The sequence below is a fragment of the Taurulus bubalis genome (genome assembly GCF_910589615.1).
Source record: "Taurulus bubalis genome assembly, chromosome: 1".
NCBI classification, from domain to species: domain Eukaryota; kingdom Metazoa; phylum Chordata; class Actinopteri; order Perciformes; family Cottidae; genus Taurulus; species Taurulus bubalis.
In genome coordinates, this window is record NC_136589.1 from 25526084 (window position 1) to 25540803 (window position 14720).

At 43.0% G+C, this 14720-nt stretch overlaps 1 protein-coding gene across 1 annotated transcript; it reads left to right on the forward strand.

Moving 5' to 3' along the window:
* Positions 1–3929: 3929 nt before the first annotated feature.
* On the forward strand, positions 3930–8019 carry LOC306748433 (uncharacterized protein). Its single transcript, XM_079231598.1, has 6 exons — positions 3930–4251; positions 4635–4730; positions 4818–4910; positions 5013–5123; positions 5222–5354; positions 6256–8019. The coding sequence occupies exons 1-6, from the start codon at positions 4114–4116 to the stop codon at positions 7638–7640; spliced, it is 1956 nt and encodes a 651-aa protein (XP_079087724.1). The 5' UTR covers positions 3930–4113; the 3' UTR covers positions 7641–8019.
* Positions 8020–14720: the final 6701 nt, after the last annotated feature.

The window sequence follows — 14720 nt, forward strand, 5'->3', positions numbered from 1 at the left end:
CCGCCATTTTAAAACGTAAGAGAAAAAAAAACATATAACTATTTGTAAGTCAGCATTATGAATTGATCATCCTTTCTAATGTTTGGGAATTTATTTATTTAATAATGATTTGTGTGATCAATGAAATGATTCATCTGATTGAATGAAGGCGCTCCATACTGTATGTGAGGATATGAAAATATGGCCACAATAGTATCAAGTGTATTCAGGTCATGACATGAGGGGGGGAATCACAATATATTGTTCTCATATTGTGAATTATGTGCTACTACTACTAATATGAAGAAATATGCTGAAATGGTTATTTTGTGAACAACTACAATTCCTAATTAATTTGTCACATAGCACATTTCCAGTTTAACACGTATCGGTTACAAAGAAGACCTGTGTACTAATAAACCCTGAATTATGTGCCTGGTTTTGATTGTTGTCCACACACTGAATCTCTTAAGGCCATTTAATTTGATCTGATGGATGTGGATTGGAAGAGTGTGAATGCACCGAAAGCTCATTTTGTAATCAACAGTGTAAAGTACTTTGAAGCTGTGAAATATATGTAAAGCTAATTATTTGTACCTATTTTTTTGTAATGTATTTATATTGAAAGAGCATTTCAGTGACTCTCATGACGGCCATAACAAGATATGATCAAATTATATAAATATACTGGTTCATTTTTACATAAAAGACTTTCCTTGAGGACCTGATTGTCTGTATTGCATTTAGGTTGATCGTTTCATGGATTGTTTTATGAAATGGTAATAAAACTCTTTTCCATATTTGTGGGTTTTCCAACTCTCAGTACAGCTCAAATAGTTGGATGGCTCATGTTTTGGATTATTTTGAGAGAATTGTAGCAAGGCTTTATGTAACGTTGACACATTGCCATTCACGTGTTTGAACACAACATTTACGTAGATATTGTGAATATACTTTACAGCTAAAATGTGCAGTGTCTTTTCATTTTCACATGAGGAACCAGTTAGCTGATTTGACCTCATTACAAGGCAGTCACTGTTAAGTCTCTCGCTCTGAGTCCATGTTTATAAAAAAAAAGAAAAACCAAGACAGATGTGCACAAACCTCTACAGCTTCATGGCTGTGTGTCTCTATGAGTGTACGTAAGGCTTGAATTTGTCAATAATGCCTCCACAAATGCCGTACATCAACGGAGCAGAAATGATCTGTGCCGATTGTGACCTTACAGAGTCGAGGCTCACAAGCAAAGACACATCATGCAGTAGTCCTGCAGCATGATTCACCACCAACAAATCTACCAAAAAAACAAACAAATAATAAATGGTGCACAGCCATAAAAAAAGAAACTGGATATTTTCTTTTTTGAAAAAGAAACTGGATATTTTCTTTTTTGAAAAAGAAACTGGATATTTTCTTTTTTGGCATGTGTGTGTATTTTCTGTTTCGAAGTTGATAGTCGAGCACTCCCACATTTTCAGTTTGGGAAAAAAAAAAATCATCAAGGGTGCCAATTTGGATTTAGCCCCAAAGAGATTTCCTCTCTCTGGTTGTCAGGGTGGTCAAATCCAACTCTGACCAGCTGGGATAGAGGGATAATCTGTGTGTAGAAAAAAAATCACTTGTTTTAATTACACACGCACTGACACACATATGCACACACTCTCTCTTTCTCTCTGTCAAACACACTCACACACACACACACACACGTACATACAGTACACATAGACATACATGCATTAACACGACTACCACACACACACACACACACACACACACACACAAACTATATGTCTGCTATCCATCCGTATAATAGACAGATGCTTACTTTGAATTTAATTTGGGTTTGTGCGTGAAGTGCCAGAAAAATGTGACTTGACTGAATGTGACTTGGTAATTGATCTGATTTTTAAGCGTTTGGACATGTGTTGCGGAGATTAAAGCTTCATCAGAGAGAGCAAACATTTTTCAAAAGATTAAAAAGGCACTATGTCTAATTACAAAATGCACCAGCACACAGTGAAACGCAGCAATGTCAATGTAATGCATTACAAATCGTCTACATATAATGTAGTCATGCTAAACTCTAATACGAAGACATTTGATAAATTGCATGTTCTGTGTGTTCCATTTATTTAAAAAACGTTTAGTAAAAACAAAGGTCATGTGTTACATGTAGGTCAATGGAAATGTAATTCTCCTATTTCAATATAATCTCTGTGTCTTTAAATCTGACAATTGGGATTATTATATTTTTTTTGAAGATTTATTATTATACGCAAAATCATTTTTGCAATATTTTAAGGGGAAAAAGGACTCATTGTGTTTGTTTTTAAATGATTAATCTAGTTTTCTGCCATTTGTGGTTGTGGGTTTTTTGGAAGCCTATTTATGCCAAAAAAAGAACCAAAAGAACCAAAACACACACACACACAAAATTAGTCAAACCGTTGACTTATTTTCTCACAATATTGATTTAAAATCTGATTTGATCACCTTTCATGACCTTGTTTCTTCTTGTGATGGAAATGCTTCATATTTAATGATACAAGGTTTATTGGCTACTTTTACTGGAATTCTAATTCAGCTTTACACACTTACACCTTGCATATTCGCTGGTATAAGTAGTTGCAAGTTATTAGCCCTGGCTGCAGTTTGGCTGTTGGCCTCACTAAAAGGGCTGACAATCTGGGGGAAAAAGAAGAGTTGGGGAAATAGTCTTTTTAAGTACACAAGGGCCCTTCTGTCATTCAAAATGCACTGCGTGGATTTACTTGGTGTCATGGTGGCTGACGCTGCCCAGATGGTCTGATGAGGCACTATCTAATTACTTTTCCCATGGTTCCTCGCTTTGTGATGAATAGTTACTGGGCACTCTGTTTTAGAAAGCCTTCACCGCCCCCACCAGGGGATTCATGCATCTACAGAAGTCCCAGTGATAATCTGGCTGTATGTAAATCTGGAGTTAGGCGAAAGACTGTACAAGAACAACGACAGAGAGCTTTGTATTTAAAAAATGTTTTTATTTTATATGTTTATTGTGTTACTTGAACGTGGTAATAAGAATACACTTATTTGTAAAGACATTTTTAAATGATGTTACATTACAGCTGATGGTTGCTGTAAGTAACAGACAGTGGGCGGCGATGGGGCGACTGGATGTCAAGTTGTCAACCGAAATATGGGACACGAAGAAGTAAAGTCAGGAAGCGGTGTTCAGCAGCGGCGAGCATCTGGATTAGCTAGAAGCTACTTTTCACTGCAGGAAGTATATATATATATATATATATATATATATATATATATATATATATATATATATATATATATATATATATATTAATCTGAGACATTATTCAGTGCCATTTAAACTCTTATACCTCTTCTGTGGAATGACATGGGTAACGTTTTGTATTTCGTCTAGGGTCACGTGGGTTTGTTTTGATGTTGTTAGCTTGCCTGCTAACAGCAACTTCCTAGCTTTGACTTATTGAACTAATACAGTTCTCACCATTCCTGCAAGTATTTTAGATCGATACAACGCGAGGGGAAGAGGTCATTGCAGTTTGCATAGATTTATTCAATTTAGAGCCACGTGACGAAGTGAAGAATGAACATAATATGTCGTTTAAAGTGTTTAATTTGTTGATCACCCGTTTTTGTTGTAGACCTGTATCCCCAGTTTAGCCCATCATGCTACAACTATTTATAATACATAAGTGTGCTGCCAGTGTTTAAACTATTATCAAACTGGGATACTCAAAAATGCTAAAAATGACAACCCCAAATTAAAAAAAGAAAATTAACCTAATCAACCTGTGTGTGTGTGTGTGTGTGTGTGTGTGTGTGTGTGTGTGTGTGTGTGTGTGTGTGTGTGTGTGTGTGTGTGTGTGTGTGCGCGCGCGCGCAAAAAGATGCACAGGCCACTTTGTTGATGTGTTTTAAGTGTGATTGTACGACCTGTCTGTGTTTTCACCTATTGTTCGTTGGGGTATAGATGCTTTGTGTTTCTGGTATGCAATGTTCTTTAGCTCAAATAAATAATGCCTCAGTCCCCTGCTCCCCCTTGCAGAGGACCCTCTGCCCCTGTCCTCGCTGAGGCTCCTGGTTCCACCTCTGAGGGTGATCACGGCGGTGATGTGGAAGGTGCTTCGTCTGAGGAGCGTCACGCATTATGGGATAGTAGAGGAGTTTGTGTCCTTGGTAACTGAAGCCATCCCTGACATCTTGACAGACCGACAGATGAGGCTGCTCACTCTGGGTTTAAGAGCAAAGGTAAGAGGTAGAGATTATCCATCTATATATTAATATATATATCAACATACGGTTGTTTAAAAAGGATTATATTAGCTAATATAACTGTTATTTGGATAATATTAAACTTTATTGCCATTGCACACAGTAAGCAGCAGTACACTGAAATGCAGTTTAACATCTGATCAGATAAAAACAAAAAATGCATCATGGAAATCCTTAACTTTCTGCACTTTCAAACATAAAATAAAGATTGTGGAGCATCTACATGGCATTTAAAATATGTAGTATAATTTAATATATAGTACATCAGATGGTAGTCTGATGTATTGTTTGTAGCTACAAAGAGGGGGATTATTGCGTTTTCTTAATTGTCAGTGACTCCTGCTTGATGGCTGTTCCAGATGACATTACAGATGTTGAGTTCTGAACAGATATCAGAAGATCTCAGCGGTGTTGAAACACTCTTGAGCAGCCTCCTACCATCTCGCTCAAAACAGGTATGTGTGACTTTTTCAATCGCGGACATTTCTGTCTGTTTAAGAAGTGTTCGGCCTATATTTTTAGGTGTATATTTTCCTTGACAGGTTCATCCAGGAAATGAAGCTCTTGAAGCCAACTTCGCCAGGCTCGTTCAAAGACTCCTGGAGGACCCGAGAGAGAGAGAGCACTTCCTCGAGGTGCTCACCTCATTGTTTTTTTGCACATTAAATGAAGCAATTTGTTTGATTTGTCGCATGACAGTTACATGAGGTTTGGGTTGAAATGTTCCCTACATACAGAATGTGTTTCCTGTAGAGTTTGGGCATGACTTTGATGCGGCTCTGGAGACACTGGTTTGTGAGTTCTTCATGAGCCTGGAAGAGTTGCTGCTCATACCAGACTTTAAGCAGGTAAAACCTTCCAGCAATTTGCAGTTCACAAAGCATTTCCAGAGATTGATCATTTGTTTCCAGTCTATCAAAATGATACCTTTATTTGTTTGATAAAGACCGCAGTGTGGATGAGTGATACACCCTCTGTGCTAGAAGAGTACATGCAGTGTGTATCCAAAGAAGATGACCTTAAAGTACTGCTCAGAAGCAAGGCCCACTGTGGTAAAATGGCCGAGATGGATACCGGTGGTAAGTCAGTGTGCCTGGGATACCAACCAGTGCATATTTTATGTGCATATTAGTGCTGAAATAATCTGTCAATTAACTGTTGATTGATTAATTAGAGTGGTTTTTAAAGCAAAAATATTGGTTCCAGCATGTGAACTGTGAGGATTTATTTTACTCCCTTTAAAAAATGTTTTGTTTCATATCATTATAAATTCAAATCTTCCAAATTGGTTGGACAAATTGTAAATCTTGTTATTGGCATTGTTTAATGGTTTAACATTTAAACTTACCGTGAGGAACTTTGAACTGGTTCAGAAAGTCTGAATTTAATACTAATGCCTCTACATCAAGCAAACGACGAGCAGACTGGCTTTTTCTAAATAGTTATTCTTAATGCTCCTCATCGATGCCACTGGGGTCGATTTGCACGAAATCCGATGAAATCAGGCAGGTTCAGCAGAAACTTCTTTAGCTCAGACTCCAACGGGGCCTCCAGCTGCTACCAGCCCACCGCGGACAGACCCAAACCCGGCTTCTCTGGCGCTCCGACCTGGAAGCTCTGGGAGGAGGAGGGCTCCACGCCTGGCAGCGTCCCCTCCTCTGGCCAGCAGTAGAGCTTCGTCTAGCTGGGAGCCAACATCACCGCCACCTGCTGGAGGCCTGTGCTGTGTGTCTGGGCCCGCTGGAGGCAAGGGCGGCCCCCAATCTGGTGCTCAGAAACACAACCACAGGGACTGCTAAAATCAACACAAAATCAGCTTTAATTGAAACAAATTTCAACAGATTAATTGATAATGACAATTATTTTTGTTAGCAGCCCCATTGCAGATATTTTACAGACACTTTGAAAAGTAACACCCCTAATTTGTACCAAATGTAAATTAATAAATCTCTCACTTTTTAAATTTCTCTTTTCCAACAGCGCTTTCTCCCTCGGAGCAGCGGCTCTTCTCATCCTTATCTCTCCCTCCTTCACCGCGAGAGACCAACACCAAAGATGTGGAATCTAACGCACAGACATTTCAGAACCAAAGAGAACCTGATGGGATTCAACCCCGGGACGCAGGAGAAATGGGGATACAGGATGCAAGATGGCCATCTGAGGAGGAGACAAACACTCGGTACAGCAGTAATGCAGAACAAACAAGGGGAGGGAAATGCAGTCCTGATGTTCACATAGTGGAGGAGTTTGACAACGGGGCGTCGAACACCTGCCGAGCTCCCGCTACGTCCACCGAGAGTCTTGTATTGTCCAGCTCCGCGATGGGCCCTCCACGGCGGAGAGTTGCACACAAATGCGCTCAGTGTGCAAAGTGCTTCATTTACCGCTACGAATTGCTGGAGCATCAGAGGCTTCACACCGGAGAAAACCCTTACAAGTGCTCTCAGTGCGGAAAGGCCTTTAGGAGGACCTCTGACCTGTCCTCACACAGGCGGACACACTGCACAAAAGCCGCTTATGTTTGCATCAAATGTGGAAGTAGCTTTCAATCGGTGCAAGGCAAATGTAGACACCAGTGTGTTCGTAGTGTCCTGAAGTTTGACTGTTCTCAGTGCGGAAAAAGCTTTAAGACGATGCACCTGCTGGGTAAGCATGAGCTGACTCATGGCCAGAGCCGCATCTTTACGTGCAAACAGTGTGGGAAAGTGTGCCCCAGTATGAGCGAGCTGAGTTCCCACCAGAGGATCCATCCTCCCGACCTGTCCAATCAGTGCACGAAGTGTGGGAAGTATTTCCGCTCGGCCACCTGCTTGGCAGCCCATGAGCAGCGCCACAGGCAACAGAGAACACAGATTTGTGTGCAATGTGGCAAAGCTTTCAAGAACAAGCATGACCTGAGCCTCCACATGCGCAGTCACACAGGCGAGAGGCCGTTTCAGTGCACATACTGCGGGAAACGTTTCTCCGTGTTGGGAAACCTGAACATCCACGTCAGGATCCACACGGGAGAGAAACCGTACCTGTGCTCCGACTGTGGCAAGGCTTTCGTTTCAGCCGGCGAACTGCAGATACACAGACGCACTCACACAGGGGAAAAGCCGTACAAGTGTGCCGTGTGTGGGAGGGGATTCACCATGGCGAGCAAAGTGACACTGCACATGCGCGTTCACACTGGAGAGCGCCCTTACGTCTGTTGCGAGTGTGGGAGAGGTTATTCACGCGGCAGCGAATTGAAAAAGCACACTATGAATCACACAGGGGTGCGACCCTATGCTTGTCAGCTGTGTGCAAAGACTTACACATGCCTCAATCACCTGAAGAGACACTTGAAAACTCACAGTGTTGTGCAGCACCAGACCGTCTAATTCCATTCATTACCATATAACATGTAATCTAATTCATGTTGTATTCATGCAACTAGCCTGTACTGATAGCACTGTGTGTTATTGCTTTGTGGAATAATATAGCACTCTCCCTCTTTTGTAAGGACTATGTTGCAAAAGTTCTTGTTTGTCAATTCCTGATCCTGCATTGTCAGACCTGTTCTCGTTGTACTCTCTACACTTACATTTAAATGTATTACTTTTTGTTCTATGACACCCTATAACAATACATTGGAACTAAGCTATGGTGTGCTCTTGCTCTATGTGTTTACTTCTGACTGCAGCAACATTTGTACATCAATCTAACAAGAAACATCTTGTACAAACGGTCTTGTACAATATTAATAGTATATGTTTTGTGATCCTCAAACATAATTATAATGAATAACAAATATGTAGCTCCTGTAATCCCGATAGGGTGGGTTCTAGACTATTTTACAAGCAGATGTATTCAAATTGTTTTCGTTTTATTAAACCTTCATTTATTCAGGATAATCCCATTGAGATTTTTTTGAATAGTTTTCTCAAACATATATTCAAAATCTATTAATTTATATGATTATACGCGACATTACAAACACAAGGGGTAGACAAGAAAACATAGTTTATCAAGTTTAAACATTACTTTCAAGATTTACTTATTTATTTGTCCGGAGGGGCGGTGCGTCTCATTTTGAATGTAGGGTGACTTGGTATCGCCTTATCCGGGCTGCCTCGTAAAGCAAAACGAGCCTCGCTGTTACAAACTGACACTGAATGGGCCGCCGCTCTCCCAGAATGAACAACGTGTTTCAGGAAGAAGTTGGCGCCTGAAGCCCCGTATACGGCTAGCTAACACGCTAACCGAAAGTATGAAAGATAGTCTTCTGTAATGATTTCTCTTTCCATCGTTATTAAAGACATCCAAAATGAACGACACGGGTATGTATTAGCTTGCGATGCTCGGCAAAACTGTATATTTATCGCTTATGCGGCTCGCTGAATGGCTAAAGCGAAGTATTAGCCGAGGCTCAACAGGCCTCGGCTAATCCCTGGAACTAGAATTGTTTTTCCCAATAATAAACCGGTTTTACCGGGCAACACCAGCGGCCTCTTGCCTGGTCTGCTAACGATAGCTCACGGCAACTCTGTCTCGTGTTGAATAACGCCTTTCTGTCGAGGATGTTTATTATGCGGTCAAATATGTTATTTAGTTAAATGTATGAAACGCAACATATCTGGTGGGTCGTTTTTGACCGATAGTTAGCAATGGCCAGTTTATTTAGAAATAAAGCTAACTGTGACCGTCAGGTGTTTACACTGGTCATGTTTTTGCCACAGTTACTCACTATAAGTTACCTCCTGTGTATTTTCTCAGTGTAGAAGTACTGAGTGGGTTTATTTTATTAGTTGTATATATAAGTAGTACTATAACATTCAGAGCGAGCTATACTAGTGCAGTGAGTGTTTGGAGCTACACGTTTGCTCACCACCCTGGTGCTAGTGAACGCACCCCACTGTTTTGTATTGCCCCCTCACGAGCCACTTCACCACAGGGATGGATACAGGAGGAAAGGGAATAGCGCGTGCGGACTCTTGTAACGGTGCTGTCTTTAAAGTGAGATGCTGTAGTGATTAGGAAATATATTGCTTGTCTACTCCCCTCCTTGCTAAGAAAAGAAAAAAGCACTCGGATACTCACAAGTACCTTGATAAAAACAGTATGAATGAATATTTGCGTATAACACCACATTACATTTTCCAATGTCAAAAGAGTCACCCAATGTGGCAGAAGGTACACAGTACCCATCTTGCTTTCATGCTAATTTGACCCAATTCTTTTCTGTTTGAAGAATTCAGTGTTCCGTTGTCCTCGCTGGCACTCCTGGTGCCACCACTTCGGCTGATGTCAGCCGTGATGTGGGAAGTGGTACGCCAGCGCAACATAAAGCACTATGGGAAGCTGGAGGAGTTTGTGTCCATGGTAACGGATGCGGTTCCTGAACTGATGAGCAAAAGGGAAGGGCGACTGCTCTCACTGGGCCTGAGAGCGAGGGTGAGTGTTTTTGAAACGTGTAGATTCATCATGTATATTTAAGAAAGCAATCAAATAAGAGACTCCACTAAAGGGTGTCATGGAAACATTCGAATCATGACTTAAATGTCCTTCTAGACAACTCTGGAGCTGTTGCGTTCTGAACACCCTGAAGATCTCAAGGCCGTGGAGAGCCACCTCAACCAAATCCGGACGTCTTGCATTGAGGAGGTGAGTGTTTTCATTATTTGGTTGAGAAACTGAAATGATTAGTCAGCTAATGCAGAAATTGTTCGTTTTGACTAAACATTGAAGCAAAAATGCCCAAACATCAACTGGTTTCAACCTCTCAAAGATCAGGATTTGTCTTGTATGATGGTGATGGTGAATACATTGTTTTCACATGCAAACCCATGTCAGTGTTATAACGTGGTTTGATTAAACAGAATAAATCTAACCATTTTGGGAAACAAGGGCCCTCAAAGTTGACCCATCTAAATACTAGGGGTGGGAATCACCAGAGGTCCCACGATTCGATTTTATCACGATACTTGGGTCCCGATTCGATACTTCGATTCTGCGATATATTGAGTATTGCGATTTTATTCCCTTTTTTTCACCGCAAATTTTGTCAACATATTGTATCTAAGAAGATACCATTTTCAGTCTGTTCATCTCACTTCAATCATTTTTATTGCAGCAAAATGTGATTGTCAAGCAGACAATCTGACCAACACTTTCATAAATGTTGCACCTGACAAACTGAACTGCTTGTGGTACAGTCTGCATTGTCGCTTCATTCGAGCTGGACACGCCAGAGAGGGGGCGGGGCTTATCTCTGTGGTTTATCGGCGTGCAAAGAGTTTCCATTCCTGCCTCCACCATGAAAATAACTACTATTTTTGCGTTATACTTGTTGTGGAAATCCCAAAGAGGTTGGAGCATCAAACGCCGTCGTGTCTGGGTTCATAATATTACTTCTCCAGGAACTGCGTCGGGATGACGGTGTTACGGATTAATAGGCAGCCGTGTTAACTGCCGACTTTCGGCTTGAAGTCACCAGTTAACACGCCCGCCTGTTACTCCGTAACACCGGCCGCTTCCAGCGCTACGAGAGTAGCAGCAGCCAGTTTGATTTATGCTTGAGTTAACGTCTTTGACCAGCGCCGTGTCGCGGATGTTGTCCTGTGTGTTGTGCAACAGTTGTGCAGCAGCGCCGCTACGAGTGACAGGAAGTCCAGACGTTTGATTTACACGCGAACGGCGCATTTCTCATTTCTTTCTCCGATGCCTCCCATAATTGATTACATGAAAAAAAGATCGATACTTGGCTTCTGTCTATCGATACAATATCGCCACGCAATCTATCGCGATACTATACTGAATCGATTTTTTTCCCCCACCCCTACTAAATACATATATCTATCTTTAAAAAAAAACCATAAAAGTGGGGTTTTCTGATCATTGGTAAGCAAACAAACAAGGCCATCCACAATTTCAAGTACCTCAAAATTGTGTTACAAGAGTAAATGCACTTTGTTATTAAACACTTTTGTTCTTCTAACTGAATCTTCCTGGTTTGCAGTTTTGCCCTGTACAGTGTGAAGCTTAGCAAAAAAGTACAATTAATGTGGAGTCTAATTAGGGCAGACAAATTGTAAATAACGCGTCATAGACTAACTCCAGCTGCCAGACCTTTTTATTGTCACACTACATGATCCTTTGTCATGAGCAGTTGCAAAGACGTTCCCCTATGCTTCTGCACCAAAGTCTTCCAAGTGAAGGCATCAGGGTTTTTTCCTGACTTTGTACTGCACTTGCACAACTGAGAAGTGGAACACCTCCCGGTGGGGGATTTACCTGGCTGTCTTTTAAGGAGCTGTATGACCTGTCTTTGAAAGAGATAGACTTGCACTGGTGCCCCGGGTCAGGCATTCTGAAGTTGCAGCATATGAATTAAGCTAATAATTCATTCATCATTTGGATTCTTTAAGTTATATTGGACCAACATTATTGACATTGTGGATAACCTTGTTTGTTAGCTTCCAGAGGAACATAAAATCCTACTGTTGTGTTTATTTTAGACGTCTGTGTCTTTTGGTGGAGGGGTAAGACAAGATGGGTCAACTGTGATGTCCCCTGTCTCCTCAAAGGTTGGCAAGTCTGGTTTATCAAACTACATTCTAACACTCTGTGAGGTTATGTGTAGGAAAGAGCTTCAAATGTAAAGGTATGCTGTCAGAAAGTGATTGATTTCTGACAGAATGCTCCAAAAAGCATTTTTTCTGACTATTTTCTGACATGTTTGATTAAACAATAAACAGATTACCCAATAACAAATACAATGTGTCCCCTAGTTTGTTGTCTTATATTTTGTTCCCATTTACTTTGCCTCTAATCGTCCGACTGGTGTTTTGTTTTCTAACCCAGACCAATGATCCTGTGATTGAAGCACCAGAGGCAAACTTTATGAAGCTAGTGCAAGGCCTCATTGAAGACACAGATGGCAGAGAACACTTCCTCAAGGTAAAAAAAAAAACATGTTTCGTTTACACAGTGAGCTAAAATAACCCTTCTGTCAGAACTCAAATGTTATAAATCCATTTCTTTATCACAGTTTTACCCAACTAAAAGTGAGAAATGTTGGTTGTATTTCTGACAGAATGTGTTTCCAGTGGAGTATGGCCCTGACTTCGACACAGCACTGGAAACTCTGGTTTGTGAATTCTTCACCAGACTGGAGGAGCTGCTGCCAATACCAGATTTCAAACAGGTACAACGAGGATGATAAAATAAAGTCAATAAATTGGGAGACCTTTTCAACTTGAAATTCAAAATGTCTTTTTCTTTTTTTGCCTCTCTTGTATACAGACAGCATCCTGGATCAGTGCTGCACCCTCTGTCCTAGAGGAGTACATGCAGTGTGTCTCAAATGGAGATGACCTTAAATTTCTTCTCCAAAGCAAACAGTGCCACGGGAAACTGGCTAAGTGTAGTGTTGGTATGTGCCCATTCACTATAAAAAAAAAAAAGTAATCATGTAGTGTATTAGTTGAAGAAGAGGGGAGACTGTTGTATTCACTTTTTTCTTTCTCTTCATATTTCCCCAGCAGCTCCGTTTCAGTCAGAGGATCTTCTCATTCCCTCTCTGTCTCTCCCTCCATCGCTGGAGGTGGCCATCACGTCCCACCCGAGTGCTTGCGACGACGAAAATAACGACGTTCCTCAGATTGTCATGTTCGACGAGGAACTGTCCACGAACCCTTCCACCTCGGCGGACTTTCCCGAATCACCGAAGCAGGCGGATATCTCGTCGTCTCCCCGCAGGAGGCAGCAGTCGGGGACGCATAAATGCCCCGAGTGCAACAAATGCTTCAAGCACCACTCCGTCCTCATTGAGCACCAGAGAGTCCACAGCGGGCTACAGCCTTACAACTGCTCCGAGTGCGGGAGGGCTTTCAGAACAGCCACTTTGCTGGCTGGCCACAGGCTACGGAAGTGCAAAAATGCAGCGTATCTGTGCATTAAATGTGGGAACAGTTTTCCAACCTCACTGGACAAATTCAGGCACCACTGCCCGAAACGTGGGCGTAACTACAACTGTGGGCACTGCGGGAAAAGTTTTCAAAAGTCTAGCAGCCTGAAAGAACACCTGCTGACTCACGTCCAAAGCCGCCTCTTCAAGTGCAGCCATTGCGGGGTTGGTTTTTCAGGGATTGGGGACTTGAAGTATCATCAGCAGGTAGATCATGACAAGCCTTATCAGTGCAAGCAATGTGGGAAGAGCTTTATCGCCTCCAAGTGTTTGACCAAGCATCAACAACGGCATGAAGAGGTTGGCGACATGGAGGCCAAGTTAATGAGCCGAGGCAAACATCGGAAGAGTGGCTCCGCTCATCGCACGTCCTCGTCCTCCAGGAAAACGTCTGTGAAAGCAGCCTACCCGCGAGGACGGGTCACACATAACTGTCCACTGTGTGGAAGGAGCTTTAAGTACCGCTTTGAGTTTCTCGAGCACCAGCGGTTCCACACGGCGGTGAAGCCTTACAAATGTTCCCAGTGTGGCAAAGCCTTCCGCACGGAGGCTCACCTCTCCAGGCACAGGAAGAGGAAGTGTAAAAACGCGTCCCACATTTGCACAAAGTGTGGGTGTCAGTTCAGGTCCCTGCACGAGCGGGTCCGACATCAGTGTGTCCAGCTGCTGACAAAGTACGAGTGCTCTCACTGTGGGAAGACCTTCAAGATGGCCCACCTGCTGAGGAACCACCAGATGAGCGAACACCAACTTCCCTACAGCCCCAACCACCGCTTCAGGTGCCGATACTGTGACGAGACGTTCCCCGGCATCAGCGAGCTGAAGTACCACCAGAGGGTCGATCACGAGAAACCCTACCAGTGTCAGGAATGCGGCAAGTGTTTCCTGTCGGAAAAATGCTTGGCCAACCACGAGCTGCGCCACAATGACGACAGGCCAGAGAGCTGCCTGGTGTGCGGCCGAGGCTTCCGAAACCGCTACGACCTGAAGCAGCACATGCGCACGCATACGGGCGAGCGACCGTATCAGTGCACCCACTGTTCACAGTGTTTCTCCACGGCGGGGGGACTGCGGAGCCACACCAGGGTGCACACTGGCGAGAAGCCGCACGTTTGCCCCGACTGCGGCAAGGCCTTCTCCCAGATGGGGGCGATGCGCACACACAGGCTCACCCACACCGGAGAGAGGCCCTTCAAGTGCACGGTGTGTGGCAAAGGTTTCACGATGGCACACAAGGTGACCGTTCACATGCGCGTGCACACGGGGGAGCGGCCATACGTTTGCACGCAGTGCGGGAAAGCCTTCTCGGACGGAAGTGTGCTGAAGCAGCACATGCTGAACCACTCGGGAGTGAGACCGTACCACTGCCAGATCTGTCCCAAGACCTACACCTGTCTGAACCACCTGAGGAGGCACCTGAAGAGCCACTCTAACATGAACTGAGTCGGGCTTGGAGGGCGAGCTGGAGACGAGCATTTGACCCACGTACGGACAGTTAGGCTGCTACAACTGC

Coding starts and splice junctions, on each gene's coding strand:
- LOC306748433 (XM_079231598.1), top strand. CDS start 4,114: ATGTGGAAGGTGCTTCGTCTGAGGAGCGTCACGCATTATGGGATAGTA. Junction 4,252..4,634: donor CTCTGGGTTTAAGAGCAAAG/GTAAGAGGTAGA, acceptor TGGCTGTTCCAG/ATGACATTACAGATGTTGAG. Junction 5,355..6,255: donor GGCCGAGATGGATACCGGTG/GTAAGTCAGTGT, acceptor CTTTTCCAACAG/CGCTTTCTCCCTCGGAGCAG.